The following is a 23,869-nucleotide window of genomic DNA, read 5'->3' as shown; positions in this document are numbered from 1 at the left end:
ATCCGGGTCCTCAGAACTTTGAGGTGGATGTGCTAACCAAACGGTCACCGTGCCGCGCATTTAATTAATGACAATTGAAATGTTTGGGGCGGCACGGTGGCCGACTGGTTAGAGCGTCAGCCTCACAGTTCTGAGAACCCGGGTTCAATCCCCGGCCCCGCCTGTGTGGAGTTTGCATGTTCTCCCCGTGCCTGCGTGGGTTTTCTCCGGGCACTCCGGTTTCCTCCCGCATTCCAAAACCATGCAATAATTGGAGACTCTAAGTTGCCCGTAGGTGTGCATGTGAGTGCAAATGGTTGTTTGTTTGTATGTGCCCTGCGATTGGCTGGCAACCAGTTCAGGGTGTACCCCGCCTCCTGCCCAATGACAGCTGGGATAGGCTCCAGCACGCCCACGACCCTAGTGAGGAGAAGCGGCTCAGAAAATGGATGGATGGATGAAATTTTTGGACGACATCCACATTTATTTCTAAAACTGTCAAATGTACTGGGATTGCTTTTTCATTCATACTGTTGATAGGGAGCCACACTGGAAGCATTTCACCATTTATGAATTGTACTTCGGTCCATATGCAGAAATACTGTTCATTTCAACTAGGTCCTCATTGTCCCTGTCCCGTGTGGCCCATGTGCGGTGTTGTGCTCGATTATCAAGCAATGTTCTGTATTAGAATGGTGAATGTATATTACAGAAATTGTCCCGAGGGGGTATCAATACAATATATTTTCATTAATAATGAATATATGTAAGTTCTAGTCACTGATGGTGTAGTGGTACACGTGCCTGACTTTGGTGTGGGCAGCGTGGGATCAGTTCCCACTCAGTGACGTGTGAATGTGAGTGCGAATGGTTGTCCGTGTCTATATGTGCCCTACGACTGACTGGCGACCAGTTCAGGGTGTCGTCCGCCTTTCGCCCGTAGTCAGCTGGGATAGGTTCCGGCACCCCGTGACCCTAACCAGGATAAGCGGTGTTGACAATGGATGGATGGATATCTAAGTTCTTACATATTGTATACACACTGTATATGTGTATATTATGAAGAGCCATTTGATTTGGATAATTTGGTCAACTAAATTGCAAGTCACTTATCGTTGTGTATTTTATAGTGCAAAACATCTAAAGTGAAATAAATGCCACAGTTTATCATTTTAATCCACAAATCAAAGCAACACACAAAATATTGATTCAAATTCCCTTGAAGCTGACGTGATTTAGTTGAACTTCCCAACGATAATGCAGTGCTCGACATATACCATAAAGAGTATGACAGTACATTTAGTAAAAAGAAACAACTGTAAAAATGTCATGACCATACATGACTGAAGTTACAGGCTATTGCTGCCAAATAGGAATCTCAAACACAACTCTTGCACTGTATCTTTACAATCATACCGTACTCAGTCTTCTGGTTTCTAGAAAGAAGAATTAAGAGGGCTCATTTGAGCAAATATACAGTAACACATAAAGCAAATCGGGCAAAACAAAAGTAATACATTTCTGTGATCTAGAGAGGAAATCGGAATAACTTAATAAAAATAACTGTATGATTGTTGGTGCTTATGCGAAAGTAAAAAATGTCTTACGGTGCTGTAATTTTTAAACTATGTTTTGGATGTATGAAAACTGCAACAAACCTTGTCATCATTCCTCAGTACAATCTACAAGTTCAAATCACTTAGTTCTGCCTTGAGATACGAGTGACCTGACTTCCAAGTTTTTCAATATGAGCCCTCGTTTGGCTTTTTTTTTTTTTTTTTTATCTTTGACTTGCAATCACAAATTTGAGATACAACCACTGTATGGTGGCAATGAACTGAACTCACTTCACAGCAGATAGTGAATAATGTTTAAAAAGGGAGGCTTCAAGCTGTTTGCCACTCCCACTTGACGTTGTCCATCAAAGCCAAATATAAAACAAACTCAACTACATGTGTAACCACGTAACTTTGCCTTACAAAAGTCCATTAGCTTAATGCAAAACCGCATAGAGGGGCTAACGAACAGCATGTGTGTCACCATTAACTCTTTAGGTAACGGATATTTGAAAACAGTAACAAACAACAATCCTCCTCATGTTCTTTATATTATGCGGGGGGAAAAAAGGAAAAAAACGGCTAACATTACTGCAGCGTATGGAGTCAGTTGTGAAACTCTTCTTGTCTCTGTATTGTACTGCCCCTATGTGGGAAATACACATACAGTGGGTACAGAAAGTATTCAGACCCCCTTAATTTTTTCACTATTGTTATATCGCAGCCATTTGCTAAAAGACATTCAAGAACAGTCACGGAGTTGTTCTGAAGCCACTCCATTATTTTAGCTGTGTGCTTAGGGTCATTGTCTTGTTGGAAGGTGAACCTTCAGCCCAGTCTGAGGTCCTGAGCACTCTGGAAGTTATCGTCCAGGATATCCCTGTACTTGTCCGCATTCATCTTTCCTTCGATTGCTAACAGTTGTCCTGTCCCTGCAGCTGAAAAACAACCCCACAGCATGATGCTGCCACCAGCATGCTTCACTGTTGGGACTGCATTGGACAGGTAATGAGCAGTGCCTTGTTTTCTCCACACAAGCTACTTAGAATTAAGGCCAACAATTTGAGATCTTGGTCTCATCAGACCAGATAATCTTATTTCTCACCATTTTGGAGTCCTTCAGGTGTTTTTTTTTTTCCTAATAAATTTCCTAAAATTTTTTTTTCTTTCCTAATCAAGTCCAATCAGTATAATCAAACACAGCTGGACTCCGATGAAGGTGTAGAACCATCTCAAGGATGATCAGAACAAATGGACTGCACCAGAGTTAAATATGAGTGTCACAGCAAAGGGTCTGCATACTTATGGCTGTGTGATATTTCAGTGTTTCTTTGTTAATACATTTGCAAAAATGTCAGTTGTTTTTTTCTGTCAATATGGGGTGCTGTGTGTACATTAATGAGGAAAAAAAATTATGATTTTAGCAAATGGCTGCAATATAACAAAAAGAGAAAAATTTAAGGGGGGTCTGAATACTTTCCGTACCCACTGTACACCAGGAGTAGCACCACGTCCATTGAATTGAAGCAAAATGTGTCAAAAACTGTTTAATTCTTTACATTCCATTTAATTGTCATTACTGTATGTTTTTATGGAGTAAAATATTATAGAGTACTATTTTTCTTACTATTTTTTTTTTTCCTGGAACAGATTAATGGGATTTCCATCCATTTCAAAGGGAAAATGTGATTTGGGATAGAAGTGTTTGAGTTACAAACGTGGTCACAGAACAGAAACTCTTATCTCAAGGCACACTGTATTTGGGATTCTATCTATGTATGGCTACTTCATATCAATGTTAAGAAGAAGAAAACTGATCAAATATTTTCTATGTTTAATTTATAACTACAAATAGACACAGCATTCTCTTTTTCTCTCTTAAAAAACAATGCACTGAGCCATATTGTGTCTGTACTACCTGCCAAAGTGCACACCAGGTGCTTGCCCTTGAGATCATTTGACCTAATAAACGGTCAATGTTCCACAAGTTCTGGACAATAGCAGAACTACAGGTGGAACCGGGACAGCGTTGAGCATTGTGTGCTCCTGTGCCACAAGTAGCAATGGCATCAGTCTCCATGCGCTTTTTAAGCTTGCACGGCCGACGGTCTTAACACAGGTCCAGGACAGACTTGTTGATCACCGGGTTGGTCCAGTCGTTCCTGAGGTCGTCCAGGTGATTGTCAAAGTCAATCAAATTTTCGTAGGACCTACCCTCGAGAAGAGCCGACGTGATCTTCTGCGCTTCGCTCCAGTCCTCAAAGGAGTCGCTGGAAACATGGAAGAACGGGTCAAGCTTTCATTTGAACAATTATTTCATTTGAACCCTCCAAGTTGAGAGAACCTTACAGATTGACATCTCTGCTTTTCCATTTGTTTTCGTGATGATCATAAATGAGCACAATAGGTTCGCGGCAGCTCATTTTTAATCTGCTGCTGTCAACCTGAGAACAAACATAACAAACGGTGAATGTAAAAAAAAAAAAAAAATACACAACCCTGTTCAAACGCTAGTTTTCTGTGATATTAAAAATGAGACCAAGATCATTCAATTCAAAACTTTCACTCATTGATGTGACCTACAATTTGTAAACCTCAACTGGGGGGGGAAATGTAATATTTTACAGAGGTTGAGTAAAAATAAATAACTGATAAACTGGGATGTGGCTGCGTTCAGAATCAACCAATCACATTCAAACTCATGTTAAATAGGAGTCAGCACACACCTTCCAACATTTAATGTGCCTCTGATTAACCTCAAGTTAAGTTCAGATGTTCAAGCAAGCGTTTCCTGACATTTCTTCTTTTTTCTTTCGAGTAGAATGCTGAAGGTCTTGGGATATTTAATGCCAGGACCTACAGACCTGCTGTAAAATGTAACTACAAAAATGTAAGGAAAAGAACAGAACATCTGAACTTTAATTGGGGTAAGTGAGAGGCACTTTAAATTGTGGCTGGTGGGTGGTGACTGGTGCTGACTCCCATTTAACATAACTTTGACTGCGATTGGTTAATTCTGAACACAGTGTTCGCAAGCTTGGCTCGGCTCCACACAACATTACTCTACTCAGTTTTAAAATAATACTGTGGGATACAGCAAAAAAACAGGCAGACCTGTAAAAGAATATGCTATAGAACAACAAAGGGAGCAGTAAGGAAAAATAAAAAAGTCACAATTCGGTTTTTACCATAACAATTGCGGCTTCACTGAAACACTCAGAAATCCTTGCTGCCACTTTTTCAGCAACTTGGTTGGGTCTGCAAAGGAAAGGATGAAAAATAGAAAAGTGCCATACCTGTGTTTCAACCGGTTATTATATAAAAATACAAAACAGGGAGGTCTCATTACCTAGAATCCTTTGTGCGTTCATTGGCTTGATAGTATGCTGCGATGACATAATTGTTTTCTTTACACCATGTATCAATCTGAGAGGAACACAGATATCAAAAGGATCAACTTACAAATGTACAATCAAACTGAAGATATTAATGATTGTCATCCCGAGAAACATCATATCGTGCAAACGTTGAACCCTAATAATAACTGTTACGCAGTACGATGGCCGACTGGTTAGAGCGTCAGCCTCACAGTTCTGAGGATCGGGGTTCAATCCACATGCCTGTGTGGAGTTTGCATGTTCTCCCCGTGCCTGCGTGGGTTTTCTCCGGGCACTCCGGTTTCCTCCCACATCCCAAAAACATGCATGAATTGAAGACGCTAAATTGCCCATAGGTGTGAGTGCGATTGGTTGTTTGTTTGTATGTGCCCTGCGATTGGCTGGCAAACAGTTCTGGGTGTACCCCGCCTCCTGCCCGATGTTAGCTGGGATAGGCTCCAGCACGCCCGCGACCCTAGTGAGGAGAAGCGGCTCAGAAAATGGATGCATGAATGGATAAATGAATCCAATGGAACCTGCGGGTGAGGAGGTTAATCGAGTCGTGTCGTAAATAGTCGTACAGACATAATCGCAAGACTGCCTCGGTGCGGAGTAGCTACTGCTAAAGGGACATACTGAGACAAACCATTATCAGGTTTGTGGAAGGCACTTTCTGACACTAGATAATGTAAAAAAAAATTCTTGGCTTGTCTGAGTATTATAGCAATTCATTTCTGTGTCAAAAAAGCACATCTCTGCCATTAATCTGAACAACAGAAAGGTCAATTAGCCAGTCCCTCAATGCTCATGCTAACTTTATCTGAATTTCCCACATCAATTTTATTTAAGCAACTTACCTGTAGAAATGTAATATTACGACTGGTGTGCAATTTCCCTTTCAAGCAATATACATCATGGTGAAATGTCCCATTGCAGTAATTCTCATTTTTTATAAACATCAGTCTCACTCTAGTGGTATGCAAAAGAATCCATCCATCCATCCATTTTCTGAGCCGCTTCTCCTCACTAGGGTCACGGGCGTGCTGGAGCCTATCCCAGCTGTCATCGGGCAGGAGGCGGGGTACACCCTCAACTGGTTGCTAGCCAATCGCAGGGCACATAGGAACAAACAACCATTCGCGCTCACAGTCATGCCTACGGGCAATTTAGAGTCTCCAATTCATGCATGTTTTTGGGATGTGGGAGGAAACCGGAGTGCCCGGAGAAAACCCACGCTGGCACGGGGAGAACATGCAAACTCCACACAGGCGGGGCCGGGAATTGAACCCGGGTCCTCAGAACTGTGAGGCTGACGCTCTAACCAGTCGGCCACCGTGCCGCCATGCAAAAGAATCACTGAATTAAATTTTCAAACTGTTCTTAATGTTACAATGGCATAAACATTTTTTTGAAGTTCACTTGAGTGTAATAATGCAGTTAATCATTTAGAAATGTATGTTTTCAAACATTTATTTTATATTTAACTTTTGTGTGAAATACATTTTGATTGAATTATTAAGTAAAGTTTGTATTTTATTTTGCCATAGTTAGGAAGATCGTTCATGTTCCAACTGTGCGTAATGTTAGAATGGTTAACAAAAACATTAAATATAATTTATAAGAATAAAACCTCTTCCTCATTTTTTTAGCCGATGAACACTACAGTCTACTACACTATTGCATTTTTTATGTCATTATGGTGGGTACTTTGAGAGCGGTGCCACAGAAATTGATGTTGGACTTTTTTTTCAGATTATATTTGATATTTATTTTTAAATATTGTAAATCCATACTTCTTTTTTGAATTGATAGTTTCTGCACGTTTGTGTTAAAGGTGCTTATTTTACGACAGATGTCAAATAGGCTGTATAAATGGTGATCAAAACAAAACAAAACAAAAACAAAAGAAAAGAGACTCACCAATGTTAAGGCAACTTCGAGCATGGGTGCAAGAGCCAGTGTGCCGTGGAACAGCGGCACGCAGTCGACACACAAGACCGGATCGTGGTGACTGTCTTTCTTTTTGTCCTTGGCTTTTTCTGCAACCAGCAACCCGTTGACGGCGCTGTGCGGATACTTGGCGGCGTGCAAGAGCATTTTACAGTAAGCCTGACTTGTCAGCTGAATAGGCATGATCGTGAAGGAATCGGACAGATCTTCGTGCCACACGACGTAAAAATACTTCTAATAAGTTAGCTAATATCGCATGTCATAGGAGGAGAAATGTAGCGTCAGTTGTCACGTTCAAACCACAGCGTGTGCTTGACGCTAAGTTTCCATATGAGTAAGTGTAAAATTTGAATCTAGCCACAATAAATGGATGTAGTTTATATAATAAGAAAATATTCCTTCGAACAGGCAGGTAGTAAACTTAATCTTACTTCTTTCGAGCACACTGGTTACTATTTCTGGACCGGCGCGGCCGTAAACTAGAATGTTCCTACCGCAAAATGATTAGAGTCCGTCGCAAATAGCAAAGTACTTTATGGCCAAGTAAGTACTTCCGGTCGAATGCACTTCCTTTGAGACTATCGGTGGACGGGAGCAAGCAAAATACAGTAAGCGCCTTAAAAACACCTTTCTTATTTGTGGCTTGTTCACGGTTGTATTTCAAGACGTTTCTTGTAATTAATGTGCATTCTCAAAGTCGACGCACTAATCCTGCTGTTGTCGGCACCTGTGACCGAATTAGTCAACAGCACTCGGATGACTTTGTCTAAGCCCATCGGAGCTAGCTGTCGTTAGCATGTAGCAGACAATTCATTCAACGAGTAGATTTCCTGTGTTTCGTGTCTTGACTGTTCTTGCGCTGCCTCACGCGAACGCGATTTTCCACGAGCGAACCGAGTCGCGAATATTATATTGGGTTGTACTGTACCATCGAAAGTAAGGCTGGTGTTATTGAATGAAGCCGGGGCGCTTTGACCTTGCGTCTGCGGCTAATGCTAACGTTCGCCATGAAGCACGGCGAAGACCTCAATGATAGACATCAGGCTTGGATTCGTTTTACTAACCCCCCCACAAAAAAAAAAAAAAAAGTTTACGTAAATGTTGTTGAGTTGCTTAATAAAAACTTTAGAATATTCACGAAATTCAACAAGAGGATACGATTGTCATTTTTTCTTTTTTTCAATAACACGGGCGGCCCATTTAATTTGAAATCTGCAACAATGTATTGAATTAAGTTTGAATCATATTTTATTTGTTTGTAATCACAGTTCTTCATATTGTAAGTGTCGCTCAAGTGCATTGCTTTGTAAATGCCCCCCCCCCCCCCCCCCCCCGGCCGTGTAATGATTACATTAGATTGCAAATGCACCTACCTTAATGCCTTTTAAGTGTCTTGCCTTTACACACGCTTTGTCAACAAATTCCAGAGATGTTTATACATAACTGTGGCGTTTGAATGATGTATATATATTTTTTCCCCTTATTCTGCAGAATGCTGGCAACCAGAGCCCTGAGTCTTGTTGGCAAACGTGCCATTTCCACATCGCTCTGCTTACGCGGCAGTCATGGTGAATATTACTTATGTGTCATTTGTCGTTAGCTTGATGGCATAGTTGCCCAAGTCATTTTTGAAGATTTTCCGAAAGCAACGAAAAATAAACACAACTGATTCAACTAACAAGAAGAGTCCATTCATCTCTCAATTCAACCTTTGCAGGTTACTCTGACCTGGATGACTGAGAATTTTAACAGGCACAAAGAAAAAAACAATTTTTAACAAGCATGTTGGTATTTATTGATGTAGTGACTGTAAGTTAAAAATGACTTGAACAATAATGCTAATGCTGTTAGGCTAACTGTATATCTGTGACTTGTTGAATAACAAATCTAATGTGAGATTCTATTTCTGTTGACATTTTATATTTGACTTAAGTCATTTGACCATTTTGGTGATGCATTCCCAGGAACTTATTTACATGCTATACATTATACTGTTTTGGATCCAATAGTGGCATCCTCGCCAATAAACATTGCGCCTTAATTGCTATGTTTTTGTTTTGTTTTGTTTGGTCTCTCCACTTGAAAAAAATGCAAGTTAAATCGAAGTTGGAAGAGTTTAAGGAGACAGTGCTTCTGTATTTGGCATGGAGCATTACTGGGCCAAATCTGTTAAAAAAAATTAACATTGACTAAAAACTAGAGAATGAAGAGAGAGTGCCCCACTGGCAAGGCCTTGGTGAACAAAAGTTAGTGAAGTGTGTGCAGAAAACTTTTAGGCTGGGTTTACTTCATGATATTGACGGCAAAGTTAGTAATGAAGCGCTACCCTGGGGTGTAAAAATTATGATTACAAACTAAAACATTCTAAAATGCATTTGTGGTGATAAATGCCTGTCCCTATGGACACTTCTCTGCATTTGAGTATATCAACACCTTGATTGTGGTATATCCCAGTCATGCAGAATTTAGTATGTCAGAAATAAAATGGCAATGAAGTAATATTCATTTTGTGTACATTTATTAAACTACTATTCTATTTAATGAGTCTGTGTGTTGATCCCGGCAGGTGTCGCTAAGGTGGAGAGCTACACTCTCCCTGCCTACTTTGACAGGCGGGAGAACCCTCTTCCAGACATCAGCTACGTGCAGAACCTGAGTACAGAGCAGCAGTCGCTCAAGGAGAAGGAGAAAGGCTCATGGGCCGCACTCTCCAATGAGGAGAAGATAGCATGTAAGATTTTGCTTGACTATTTATTTCGGGAACTGACACATTTGGAGACCGATATTGCATTAACACATATTAACATTTCATTCAATGTGTGCTCCTCTGATCCCATTTCAGTGTATCGCATCAGCTTTAAGCAGAGCTTTGCTGAGATGAACCAGGGATCATCTGAGTGGAAGACTGTGCTTGGGGGGGTGTTTTTCTTTTTTGGCTTCACTGGTCTGGTGGTGTTCTGGCAGAGGAAGTATGGTGAGTTTGGTAAATGTTCTTACTATAATTCTATGAATGTATATAGATTCCATGAAGAAAATACACAAATTAGTAATTACATAATTTTTTATGACCCCCCTTTTTGCATTTTTTCAGTGTATGGACCAGTTCCTTACACGTTTGAGCATGAGTATAAAGAGAAAGAGCTGCAGAGGATGCTGGACATGAGAATTAACCCCGTGGAGGGTTTCTCATCACACTGGGACTACGAAAATAAGCAGTGGAAGAAGTAAAAGTAACAAGCGGACCATGTCACACATTTGAAAATAAAAAGCAGACCAATATAAAGATCCAATAATCCCTGCTATACTGTATTGATCAGCCATCCACTTTACCTCAGTGTGATCATTGTGGAAGATCTCTTCCTCTTAAGTTCATTGTATATTACAGAAAGAAAATAAATGTAAAAGAATGTGAACCCACTTTGTGACTGTCTGAAAATGTCAGGGAAAAAAGTAGAACTTAAGAGTATGAATGCAAATACGTGTGTACGAATTTTGAAAACATACCATTTTAAAACTCAGCACCAGTGCTGTACCTGAATGAGTTCAATGAGCGAAAGTTCATGAATTAGTTTATATTTTGTGTGAAAATGAACTTAATTTAGTTAATTTCTGTGTGATGAATGTCATTGAGAATGCGCTCATTCTGGTGTGAAAATTTTTTTTTTGAACAAAAGTAAATTTTGATTTAAGAGTGCCAGGTTTTGTTCGGGACTTCCAGGACCAACCTGTCTGAAGACCATATACGAGCCTGATGTCTGTGAATAGGACAGCTTTGTAAGTGTCGGCGAATAAATGCTGAGGACCCGGGTTCAACTCCGGCCATGCCTGTGTGGCGTGTGCATGTTCTCCCCGTGCTTAAGTGGATTTTCTCTGGGTACTCTGGTTTCCTCCTTCATCCCCAAAACATGCATGATAACTTAATTGGCGACTCTTAATTGCCCGTAGGTGTGAATATGATTGCGAATGGTTGTTTTTTTATATGTGCCCTGCGATTGGCTGGCGACCAGTTCAGGGTGTACCCCACCTCTCGCCCGAAGATAACTGGGATAGGCTCCAGCACGCCTGTGACCCTAGTGAGGATAAGTGGTACAGAAAATGGATGACTATATGAAGAGAAAAACAATTTAATATAGTCAGCCAGAGTTGCAAGTAATGCAAAGTTATCAATGTCCTTTCACCAATCATTATTCCTGTCATACTGTTGTGGTTTTGTTTGCACATTTAAGGACAAAACACCCGTTCTGTTTTAATTTGGAATTTCAAAAACCAAGACAATGTTTTTCCTTTGAGATTGTAGGGTGACAGCTGCAGCTGGCTACTAGTGTGGACTGAATGGGTGGCACCAACAGGAAAATTAAATGCCAGTATTTTAAAAGAGTATTTTAATAGCCAGTCAGGAACATGTTGAGAAGAAAACAAAACTGAACTAGTTCATTTTTGGAATGGTAAACAGTTTAAAATTTAGAATTACGAACTATGAAGTGAACTGGGTCATTTTTGGAACTTTCCTAACACTGCTCAGTACACATTTGACTGCTGCATTTGCCACATCCTTATTATAATGCAAAATAACATCCACCACTATCAATCCACTAATAATAATAAAAATAAAGTTGTAGTTTTTCATACAGCGGTTCCTCGATAAACGCAGTTTTTTAAAATAACTTTTTTAATAACGACCAGTTGTCCCTTTGCTATGACGTCACTTACCGGATGTACTAGTTGTTTCACGTCCAAACAATCCGGAAGACGACAATACATGTTGGAATTGGAACTGCGCGCCACAAGACTGAAAGGCTTGAATAGATATATTTCTATTATATACAAGGACCAAGCCACCATGGGCAACGGAATGAATAAGGTAGGTTAAAGGTGTGTTTCATGTGCTGGTGTTGTGGGCGAAGTGTTAAAATGGTCTTCCGTTACATGTTGAAAATAACGTCGGTTTTGGACAGTTCACGTTCGAGGTGGATGTTGGGACTTGCTGGAATACATGCTAAGTACTGTGATATCTTCGCTTTTATATCAATTAACGTTGCATTTTACAAACTACTTGTGGGAAGTCAAGTCATCAACAGTTTCCATTCGATTTTTTTCTGTAGGGATAAGCAAGTACGACTTGTTGCCTAGTTATACTGAACAATATAAGATTCTTTGCAAAATCAACGTGTGCAGGATTGCCTGATATTTCAACGGTGTGATAACAATTCGATAAAACAAACTATTGCAGTATGTTTGAATTGATGCAGTTCATTCGAAGCAACGAAACAACTGACTGACAGTGTTTGGAATATGCTGAAACAAATGAACTTTGCTTTCACTCAATTTTGAAATCCTGATTCAGCAAGATATAATCCACATGCTGTATCCTTCACCTAACCTCTGACCTTTGAATGGTGACTAAAATGGGGATCAAATCAGTAAATTTGACATCGGGTACCTTCCCTTTTGCTTAGCATGTGTACCTGCCAATTTAGCTCCAATTCGTGTCAATTGCATTTTTTTTTCAAGCCTGTACAGTTCATTTGTTGAAGTTCCCATGCCATCAGAATCAATTTTTTTCCTACTGTTTTATGCATAACGTAGGTCAAAATAAGTGTGACTTGGTTTAGATTTCACCTATTTACCACTTACAAGGCCGTCTTTTCGTCCATTTCAAAGAGGGTCAGTAATTCTGTCTCCAACAACTAACACAGCCTCCTTGGCCCGTGAGGCAACACCACTACTACTTTACAACTTTGTGGAATATTAATGAAGGAGTTTCCACCTAACGACTCATGTGGACAGACAATGGCCTCTTGGCCAGGTAGCCTAAAGACTCTCATTTTTTTGCATTCCAAACGAACGATGCGGTTTGGGGTGTGCCCCCAACCTGGATCAGTGTCAATGTTTTTCTTTTTCTTTTACCTTTATTTCTCCAGGGAAAACAATTGAGAACAGATTCTCACTCGTAATGCTGACCTGGCTGCAGACAGCAGAGTAAAACAAAGCATAATAAAAGCATATATAAATACTGTCATAACTTTGGCTCTGAGAATGGGCCATTAAGGGCTGTCCTGTTTACTGGTGGTTGTGACTTCAGCAAAGAACACCAGAGTGTAACGCTGAACATTGGCTCAAGTCAGGGAGTCTGTGTGTGGAGTGCCTGGACGTGAGCTGTAGCCGATAGCAGCTCTTGCATGAATGTTATTGCTAATGGTAATAAAGTGACTGAAGTGAATCTGCGTCAATGTCATCCTTGACCACATCTGAGGGCTTTACGATACATAGATAACAAACTGTACAATCTGAAATAATTCATTACATTACGTTAAACCATATTATGAATAAAGGGTTCACAACGGACTAAAAACAGGTGCAGAATTCAGGTAAAGTGTCCCTCACATTCCCTCATATTCAATGTCGTATTCCTCATGTTGAAATGTTACATAATGTTAGTCGCTTACAATATTTAATATACTGTTTAGTAGTAATGTTGTTTTAATGAACACCGTGGCCCTGCTGTGCTACTGTATTTTAAAGTTGGTCATTATGTTGGCACTTAGTATTTTTTGAGGTGGTACTTGGTGTAAAAATTTTGAGGACCCACTGTATCAGAGCCAAAGTGACACACTGTGTCTGCCACTAATTACTTCTTCGTCGGGATGACGCTTGAATGCTTCAGTGCTGCAGGCCTTGTATGTCCTGTGTGAATGTTGCCCTTCCCGTGCTTGGTTCTTAAGCTTTAAGCCTCAAATCCAATCAGACTCAGCTCGAGACATTTGTTCCTTTTTAGAAGAATCTTTTGAAGCCTGACTTCTCATGTAGAGACTATAAGAGGAGTAGTACAACATGTCTGTGACTTGTGCTTCACAGGTTGTTGACGGCCTTTACCTTGGGAATATAAGAGGTAAGAAAGTCATGCTTGTCAATTATTGCAACACCTCCTTTATTTCTCCTTTTATTACTGTACTGCACGCCCTTTAAGACAAGTGTAAATAGTGTTAACTTTATACTAATGAACTTATTAGGATTCATTCATTCTTTGTTGCACGTTTTTTGACGTTTAATCAAATATTTTCTCTGTTCCAAGATTTAGATTAGATTAGATTTAATGTAGACTGTGCTGTCCAATCAAAAGTGGTTTCTGCTGAAAACAAAGTAAGAAGCAGCAATGCAAAGCTGAGCCATATTGTGGCCTTTTTTTTTTTTTTTTTTTTTTTTTCTTTTGGGGATGTTTGTGAATATTCTCATTCATCCAGGTCATTTTATTCTCAGGGCATTGAATTGACCAAAAATGGACTGTTCTGTTTTGTCCTCCCCTTTTGGGGAGTATAATATTGACTGCTTGTTTATTTATTTATTTTTGGGGGAGGATAAATATTGTATTTGACCTGGTTGAACTAGTCACCCCTGTTGTGATGGTATACAGTATATATTTAAAAAAAAAAAAAAAAAAAAAGTCCTATTTGATGTTTTAAAGGGGTGGAAAATTACTGGTAAATTTCCATGGTAATTTTAGATGGGGAAGTTTTGGAAATATTCAAAATTCGAAACTTTGCATGTGAATTATGGGAATTAACTGGGACCTCCCTCTCTGGAAAGATAGAAGTTGTGTGTTGTTGTTTTCCTCAATGTAAAGCGTCTTTGAGTACGAAGAAAAACGCAAACAATCAACCAAGCGAAGTCTTGTAACTCAAAGTCAAGGTGTACCACTGTATGTGCATTAAATGTGGTTGTTTTGGTCAGGATCATGCTAAAAGATATTTTTTCCAACGACACCAGAGTTCCCTATTAAGAACCAACCTTCAATTTTGTAAATTCCTGGTTTATTCCTGTTTATTCGCATTAATTACCATGGAAAGTTTCAAACTTGAAAAATTCCAGGAATTTTGCGACCCTAGTCCTAATGCACATGGCGATTCAGTATGAATAGTTTCCATTTAAATTTAGGTGACTTGAGTTATTAATAGCGTGAAGTGTTTTTAAATGTAAGTGTTGTGGTTGTTCTTTACTTTTTTTCTCACATTGAATTGATATCAGCGTGCTGCTCACTGTATCAGCCACTTAAGATGGCATTTAAATGCTCCAACTTTAGCCACTGTGCAAATGACGTGAGCACAAGCAAGTGACTTAACTGCACCTCACGGTTGGCCAGCGTTGTCTCACAGCTTTCAAATTCATTAACAGTAATTGAGCTCTTTCCCCCTTTGTCCTTGACCCAGATGCAGAAAACCGACAAAGCCTGTCACAGAATGGCATCACCCACATCCTCTCTGTGTATAACAACGCCAGACCTGTATTTCAGGTAAGTGCAGCAGACCTACTGCAAACTCCCAAACACTATGAACCAAATGCATTCATATCGCGTCTTCTGATGCAGTGATTGTCAAAGTGTGTTACGGCTACCATGAGTTGGACACCGGCTCCCTCTAGTGGTCTGCGAAAGAATCACTTCCCCAGTACAGTTTAATTGTACTTAATTCAATACATTTCTTTTTATAACAGTTTGTTATTAAACATTCATTTAGGTACTTTTTTAAATTAAACTTTAATGTGCAGTACATACTAATTGAATCATTAAGTACAATTTCTTTAATTTACTAATATTAAATGCAGTGTTCATGTTCAAGCTGCATAATATTACAACATTATTAAATAGACTTTTTAGGGATAAAACCTCTGTAGTTTTTGATGAACACTTTTGCCTTCTGCACTACTCTGTTTTATTGTTGGTCGTGATTTCGTTTTGTTTTTTTTCGGTGGTACTTTGTGTAAAAGGTTTTGAGAACCACCACTGTTCCAATGGGCCGTTTCCATCAGTTTTTAATCATGTCATGTGTCTTGTTAGCCAGCAGGGGACAGTGATTAGCTGTAGTTGATGCAAGGGTCATGATGGTTGTGTAAGTGGACCGTAAATATATTGAAATTATTATGTTTTGTGACGATGAATTATACATTCATATAAGACAGTCATCCCATTATTAGATGCCTCTAAGTTTCTTTTATTTATACGTTTGTTCCATTTTGATTGACACTGACTCTCAGATATGTTTTTGTTAGTGATATAGAACTGTCCTGCATCATACTGAGAGCTGCTTTGAATATTTTGGTTATCTTTGTAAAGGCAAAATTCTGTTTACAGCTTTTGTACCGTGTTTCACTAGGTTGTACAGGTGTAACTACTAAAGTGGTTGGTGGGTGTACTTAAAAAACTGGAAATGCTAGCCAGCCACAATGTATCCCACCATACACAGACCCGATTTATTTTTTTAATTAATTTTTATCTAACCTTTATTTGTCCAGATAAGGCCATTAAGAACAGATTCTCATGTGCAACACCAACCTGGCAGCATTTCCTGATGCATTTCTGACATTTATTTCACTCTATGAGAAAGTTAGGTAGTGTTTCACCAATCCCTCAACCCTTTGACAAAAACAACAACATAAATTCATCAAAACTGAAGTAGGCAACACTATTGGCCTATGTTGGGATCTCGTGCAGCGTCCTTTGTCTATTACAAAGGTTCATCACGTTGAACCCTAATAATAACTGTTACGCAGTACGATGGCCGACTGGTTAGAGTGTCAGCCTCACAGTTCTGAGGATCGGGGTTCAATCCACACGCCTGTGTGGAGTTTGCATGTTCTCCCCGTGCCTGCGTGGGTTTTCTCCGGGCACTCCGGTTTCCTCCCACATCCCAAAAACATGCATGAATTGGAGAGACTAAATTGCCCGTAGGTGTGAATGTGAGTGCAAATGGTTGTTTGTTTGTATGTGTCCTGCGATTGGCTGGCAACCAGTTCAGGGTGTACCCCGCCTCCTGCCCGATGATAGCTGGGATAGGCTCCAGCACGCCCGCGACCCTAGTGAGGAGAAGCGGCTCAGAAAATGGATGGATGGAATAACTGTTACGTTGTCACATGATGAGGAACACGCATCCGAAACAGCAACAGGCGGTATTTGTTTTATAGTAACCTGTTCTGCGTGTCACAATAATTACTCTGATTAATTGCATAGTTATTCATGTATGTTTTGCAGGACAAGACCTACCTTTGTATTCACGCAGCGGATGCCTCCAGCCAGAATCTGTGAGTATAAAATGAACACATAGGCAGCCTTGAACCTTCTGACATTTACCCTGACATTTGAAAGATGTATGAATCACTCAAAAAGGTTTTATTATTATTGTTTGTCAACAAATGTTTCTAATAGTTAGCCTAATCTGATCATTTATTGGGGTGGGAGTAGTAGTCCTTCTCTAATTCAGTAATGTTGCTAACGACATATGGTCTATTTTTTTTCTATTTATTTATGAACATTGCAGAAAGTGCTCGATGGGGTAATTCCGTGTGTCATCTTAGTGGTGTTGAAAGCATCATGAGCTGGCCCTCCACCCTTGCAGCAGTCCCATGAGTCACAGTGTTTATATTAATCTCCATGTAGCTTCTGTTCATGCTACTCTAGCTTGACTCATTTTGGACCAGACATGCAGCATGGGCGCTAAGAGCCTTCCACAAGGGCCAATCACATTTTTGACACATTTCACGGTACAGAAAAAGCTGGCTTTCGTGACCTGAGGTGACCACCTACTTGGCAGTTTTTGAGGCAGGGTTTGATTATTGCAGCACTGTGGTGGTTGACGGATTAATGAAAAATACACTGGAGTCGACCATCTCTATTCTTGAGAAAATATAAAATGATAAAACAAATATATATATCAACAGCAACAAATACTAATAAGGAAACTGAACAAAAAAAAACTTGCATGAAATAAAATCTTAAGGGAACTCTATTACAATAATTTTGGCTTTGTTGCTTAGTATGCTTGCTTGCTTCTGCAAAAAATGGATGCTACTTCATCAAGCATCATTCTAATGCCTACACATAACTTATATGTTTATGCCATGAAAATGCAGTGGATCCCCTGTCCACCCGCAAGGCTGTCACGTCAGACTTTTGATATATATTTCAGTGGCTCTTCTGCCTTCTCACGGCTGACAACGAGGTGCTCTAAAGCGGCCATGCCACAGACTGTCTGAAGGAAAGATGCATTTTCGGGATGTAGGCATAGCTAGCCAGCTAACTGCACGCCGGAATTGCGTCAGATAAGTGGTGATTCAAACAAACGCACGAATAATGAGGAAAAAAAATTAAAATCCCATAGACACCAACAATTTGTGGAAAGTCCTGCATGCCAAAAGAGCAGAAAATGCAAAGGAAGGACTAACTCCATTTATTTTCCTCTCTTTGCAAGAGTGTATTATCTGTAGCTGTAAAGACCAGGCACCATAATACATTTGCCCATACTGCATACTAAACTTTTGTATTTTGGCCATAGGTGACAATGATTGTTTATATGTGCCCTGTGATTGGCTCAGTCAGCCGAGCTAGACTCCAGCTCACCCTAATGAGGACAAGCACTCTAAAAGTTGGATGAGTGGGTGGACAGTTTGGGTTTTAATTAGAATTTCCTGAAAGGTACTGAAACTTTTTATGCTTCAGCGATTGACTGTAAGTAGATAAGAAATGGGGCTTTGTTGGTTGGATGGATGTTGCGGAATGGCCTGGAGAGGTCTGACCTCCAGTGTTGCAATCAGGCACCTTCCCTCAGGCAGCACAGGAAGGAAACCTCAGTGACATCTGGCTGTTGCCTTTGACCACCCAGCGCTTTAATGATCCCCACTCTGTCACAATCTCCACTCTGACTGATGCGAGCGGCGAGGCCAACTGCCGCCCCACCGCGCTCATCGCCAGCATGGGGGCCCTCCCTTTGCATGAGGTCCTATCTATCGTTCATATATGTGAGTGCGAAGGGTTGTTTGTTTCTATGTGCCCTGCGATTGGCTGGCGACCAGTCCAGGGCGTACCCTGCCTCTCACCCAAAGTCGGCTGGGATAGGCTCCAGCACACCCACGACCCTAGTGAGGATAAGCGTATGGAAAATGAGTGAATAAATTAATATTGTGCTGCATTATCCCTTGCTTGAGATTAAAAATTGTCCAGTTTGCGCTTTAATGGAATAAAAAAATCATAATTCATTACACAGTAAAAAATTTTTTTTTTTAAATGTAATGATAAAGACACTGCATTGATGTGACTGCCTTTGCCTTGATATTTAAATTCAGCAATATCGTGAGAGCTAAAGCTTTTTTGGCGCTTTTCATCAGATTCAGCTAGTTTAAACCTAAATACTCTGTCACAAGGTGAATTTCTGCATATTTAACAAGATGAGCGGAAGCCTCAGTGCTGGGAAGACAGAACAAATTGCTGAGAAGACAAGTTCTGAAGTGGACTTTGGGTCTCAGGAAGAAGTGCTGCTCGAGTGAGTCTATTTTAGCCGGCGACTGTTACTTTGTCTGCTGTTGAGTAACCAGCAGCTGGTCCCGGGAGTCTGCTATATCAGCCTTCTACTTCTTGATTATGTGAAACGCTATCAGTGTTTCCCAACTGTCTGCAAGGAGGAGTCAGTCATCCACAACTTTTGTCTGTGTGCCTTCTGTTACATTCATTATTTTTCCGTATCGTTTGAAACTTTGGTTCATTTTTGTTCACATAGTTCAGAATTAATTAAGCCAGAGACCTGATGTTTTCTTTTCGCACGTAGAAGAGAACAAAGGACAATGACTTCCCTTGTCTGATGTCTGTGCTCTGGTCTACCACACAGTCTCTGTTGGAGCAGCATTTCTAGATCCAAGTTGGCGCATTCATTTATTAAAACTGGCGTATTCATTATTAAGAATTAAATTCTATTTGAGTCATTCATGTATTAGGCCAGTATCATATCCCAATTCTGCAACCCCAAAACAAGTATGGGCCTCATCCTTGTAGTTTCAATTCAAGATGCTATTTCTCAATTCCTATAATGTCATCTATTTTTAGCTTTACAATATTGTATGTTAGAAAATGCTACCTGTAAATTTGATGTGAAATAGAAGCAGAACTTAATCGTATGCCTTTCAAGTCTTGATTTATATTTCACAGGTTGCAACATTTTAAGGAATGCATCTGCTTCATCCACGAATGTCGCCTGAATGGTGGAGCGTGTCTTGTTCACTGGTAGGCGATCAGTCATATTTGCTCCTTCATCCAAGCATAAACTGACATTACGACCACTAGCACAATCAAATGAGATCAAATACAAAAACAAGGTGGCAGTTATAAATGTAATAATGTGTCGTATTGAGTGAGTCAGAAAAGCCTGATGCAATGTAGTTATACGCCACTGCAATCTCGACTGCCGTAATAAACATAAATTAAAGGAATTAGTCAGAACGGCCATATTCATGATACATATTCTCTTGTATGGGATCTCATTTGATGCAAGTGTACCTAATGTGTGTGACTGGTCAGACACTGAACTGTGTGCCTGGCGTACAGCCTTGCAGGTGTGTCGCGCAGCACTACCATGGTGGTGGCCTACCTGATGACTGTCACGCACTACAGCTGGGAGGAGTGTCTCACCGCAGTCAAGGCGGTTCGCTCCTTTGTTGGACCTAACTGCGGCTTCCAGGAGCAGCTGCAGGAGTACCAGACAACGCAAGTCTCAGAGGTATATATATACACACGAATTTACCACTGACAACTTCTTTAACTACATCTGTACAATGTACTGACATTCAATAATTATACTTTTATAAAGACAAAAAAAAAACAGTAGACGGTTTTTGCAGGTGCATGAAAGATAGACTCTGGTTTGAATTGATTTTAATGTTGCCTTCCACGTTCAGATGCAACGTGTGCTGCCATTACAGCAGTACTGACCAAGCCCACTGCGCAGAGAACGGGAACCGCAGGGGGGGTTGCTGGGATTGCATTAGCTCGGTACTGCTCGTCACGTGTTGTGGATCACTGTCAGCATTTTGCAACATGTGCATGCATTGATTTTGAGGATTTGAGGGGAAATGGCTTTTTTGTCTGTTAGTTCTGTGATAGTGATAACCGCTATGGAAACGTGGTTTACATTTTGTAGGGTGGTGTGTATTCCTTAGACCAGTGATTCTCAAAGTGTGGTACATGGGCTCCTTCTAGTGGTACTTGAAAGAATCACTGGCTAAGTACAGTTCAGTTATATTTAACTTTTATGTGCAATACATTTTAATTGAATCATTAAGTACAGTTTTTTTGTCTTCCTAACAGCATAGTGTTAATGTTCAGACTGCATAATGTTACATTAGCTTACAATAATGTTGAATAAACCTGGGAATAAAATAGCTCTCATTTTTTAATGAACAGTTAGGCCTTCTATGCTACTAAATGTTTGATAAGCACTCCCTTAGATTAAAAAAATGCCATCATATTTTGTGATGGGGGGGGGGTACCCACATTCCTGAACGGGTCATCAAAATGGCTTACCCCCTGTCTAAGAAAAGACCAGCGTACTGGAAATACACTACGTCACCAGCCACAAGTAGAAGTGAATACAGTACTGTATGTTTTATTATTGTGGTTGTTGTTTGCAATGGTGTAGAACTGCACTACATCAATATGAGAGTTGTTTGTAATAGTATCACACTCTTATGTAACCAAAATATTAGAAACATCTCTCAGGAGAACAAAACCGCAATATTAAACAAAGTAAATTATACTTCACTCTATTGATGCAGTTCTTGTATTGGGTCTCATTATTGTTACATTTGTCTGTGTCGTTTATCATTTCACTATATGTGAAACTAGATGAAGGTTAAAGTGCATTTACTACATTGAAAATAAACTCAATTGTATTTTAGGATATCCATAAGATAAGGTGGATTCTTCCTGTTAACTCCTACTTTTATCAGGATAAATAACGTTGGCCGCTATATGTAATAAAAGTTTAGGTTGCTTAAGCCATAATAACAAAGGTTCTTGATATGGAAACTTGAAATAAAGCCTCTGTAAATCACTTGCGCCAATAAGCCAATCCCGACCTTTGTCCCTAGTTTTATATATACACCAAGAAGTGAACACATTTTTACTTTCGGTCCACTATGATGGAAACGTAATGGTTGAACCCATTGATGTAAGCCTCCAATTTGTTAGAATTTGTAAACTATTTTTCCAAGGAAAACAATGAAATTTTAATCTGTCAAACCGTTGCTATCATCAAACCTTTAATTACTGTGCAGTCAATGTTTTTAATGAACATATTAACATAATTAATTGTCATAGACGTGGTAGGACAAGTTAACTGCTGTAAATAAAAAGTAAAATCAAATAAAAACTCACCGTGTAATGGTTTGAAATGGATGTGTAGTGTTTGAGGAAGTGAAATTCTTAACTGTCGTACAAGGTTAACACGTTAACCACTGTACTGTTTTCTAAAACTTCAAAACAATTTGTGTACACGGCAATACCTCTAATGACATGTGATCAAATTGCAGCGGTAGCATTACTGCGTGTGCCACATTTAAGATTAAACACAGCTGATGGACCATTTAGTTCTTTTATTCTTGATTTCGACTCTGTACCGCTTTTTTCCAATATTTATGATCTTGAAGCAAAATGGTTAAGGCTTAGCACTAAATCATTAGCCTAATAGCATATTTGCCCAAGTTATTTTCAATTTACTGTCACAATATCAATTTAAAAAAATACCAATGTGCTTGGTGAAAAATTTTTTTTCTTCGTATGTGTAGGTTCGTAGTTATCCAGTCCATGGTAGTCCACAAAGGTTGAATCTAGGCAAATGAAACACTTTTTTTTTGTTGAATAAGTTCCTCCCTTCAAAAAAACTTTAAAAATGACTTGGGCAATTACGGTCTTAGGCCAATGAAATAAACCTCTGACTTCTGAGTCTAATCAATAATCACAGTATTAAATAACAGTGGTGTTGAGCCGAACATGATTTTATTTACTCCGATCTACCCACAGTACCGCGCGTGGCTGCAGTCCAGTTTCCAAGCCAGTCCGTTTAATGACCAGGTGCAGGTGGGCGCCCTGCTGGCCCAGTACACGGAGCAACAGGAGAACCAGAGACGAGCTGGAGATGAGCGCTGCATAAATCAGGACGTGTGCGCTCTTCCATCCAACCCGGCTCATCCTGAAGGCAGCAACTGAAACACAAGGCCCGGCACCAAATCAACCCGCCAAATACTTAATTTATACATCATGCCAAACCTCTCTGGTAAATGGGTTGATTCTGATCGGGCTATGCGTTCATCACTCCTAGTACCTCCTTGTTTCCTTCACTGAGCCCGTCAGTGCTCAGATGCCTTATTCTGAAAGCCTCAGCACCTTAGCCATGATTACATCACTTGGGCTTCCATGTGAACCTCTCGACCTGTTGCAATATGCTCAGCAGCCTTAAAGATTTGTTATTTGCCTCAGATTACTTGGATGTTCCACATGTTTTGGTAGACGACTGATTTTGTGTCAATGAATCTATCCTCAAAGAAATTGGAGGTAATACTGAAGGTCGAAAATGAACACGTTATTCATGCAAGGCTATGTTAACAGTACAATGTTCCGTTTTATTGAAGGATCTCGTGAAGTCCAAACACTACCATCTTTCTGTTTTTATAATGAAGCTCTGATTTAGTGGTTGTAGATTGTTGTTTGCCTTGTGAGTTTATTGGTACAGTGTTCAAGTGTTTTAATTGCACATTTCTGTATTTTGTTTTATAATAAACTGCAATCACTGTTAAAATGATTGAAAATATTACTGTGTGGATTAAAATTGAACAGTACTTGTTTTACATTATTAATACTACTACTACTACCACCACCAATCATATATCTACATTATTATATGACGTATGGATGCCAGTATATTTCAAACCCAAACTACGGACTATTGAGTTTTCCCCTTCAATGTGGGCCAGATGATCAATCGGCATGTCTGCAAAGGTCCTGTCACAAGAGTTGTGGCATGACAACGCACCTGCTCGCAATGCTCTGAGCACCTGACAGTTCCTGGCCAGAGAAGAGCATCGCCGTAGTGGAGCAACCGCCCCCCTCACTTGATGTGGCTCTGTGTGATTTTTATCCCTCTTTCCTAATCTCATGGGGACAGTTTTGATGTGGATGACATCAAGATGGCAGTGGTG

General features: G+C 39.9%; 3 protein-coding genes across 3 annotated transcripts; 2 read left to right on the top strand and 1 right to left on the bottom strand.

The window, feature by feature from the left end:
- Positions 1 to 1,143: 1,143 nt before the first annotated feature.
- On the bottom strand, positions 1,144 to 7,526 carry emc8 (ER membrane protein complex subunit 8). The gene is made up of 5 exons (XM_061665975.1): positions 6,833 to 7,526; positions 4,885 to 4,961; positions 4,724 to 4,793; positions 3,885 to 3,979; positions 1,144 to 3,805 (listed from the first exon to the last, which is right to left on the bottom strand). Exons 1-5 carry the CDS (start codon positions 7,043 to 7,045, stop codon positions 3,646 to 3,648), a joined length of 615 nt encoding a protein of 204 aa, XP_061521959.1. The 5' UTR covers positions 7,046 to 7,526; the 3' UTR covers positions 1,144 to 3,645.
- Positions 7,373 to 10,275, top strand: LOC133396296 (cytochrome c oxidase subunit 4 isoform 1, mitochondrial). Its single transcript, XM_061665986.1, has 5 exons — positions 7,373 to 7,470; positions 8,354 to 8,430; positions 9,429 to 9,593; positions 9,705 to 9,836; positions 9,954 to 10,275. The coding sequence occupies exons 2-5, from the start codon at positions 8,355 to 8,357 to the stop codon at positions 10,088 to 10,090; spliced, it is 510 nt and encodes a 169-aa protein (XP_061521970.1). The 5' UTR covers positions 7,373 to 7,470; position 8,354; the 3' UTR covers positions 10,091 to 10,275.
- Positions 10,276 to 11,602: 1,327 nt separating this feature from the next.
- Positions 11,603 to 23,469, top strand: dusp22a (dual specificity phosphatase 22a). Its single transcript, XM_061665959.1, has 7 exons — positions 11,603 to 11,723; positions 13,718 to 13,751; positions 15,067 to 15,149; positions 16,884 to 16,933; positions 19,827 to 19,901; positions 20,223 to 20,394; positions 22,695 to 23,469. Exons 1-7 carry the CDS (start codon positions 11,622 to 11,624, stop codon positions 22,878 to 22,880), a joined length of 702 nt encoding a protein of 233 aa, XP_061521943.1. The 5' UTR covers positions 11,603 to 11,621; the 3' UTR covers positions 22,881 to 23,469.
- The last annotated feature ends 400 nt before the right edge of the window (positions 23,470 to 23,869 follow it).

Source organism: Phycodurus eques, chromosome 2 (assembly GCF_024500275.1).
Source record: "Phycodurus eques isolate BA_2022a chromosome 2, UOR_Pequ_1.1, whole genome shotgun sequence".
NCBI lineage: Eukaryota > Metazoa > Chordata > Actinopteri > Syngnathiformes > Syngnathidae > Phycodurus > Phycodurus eques.
Note: the sequence above shows the minus strand (reverse complement) of the source record. Positions and strands in the feature narration are given on the sequence as shown.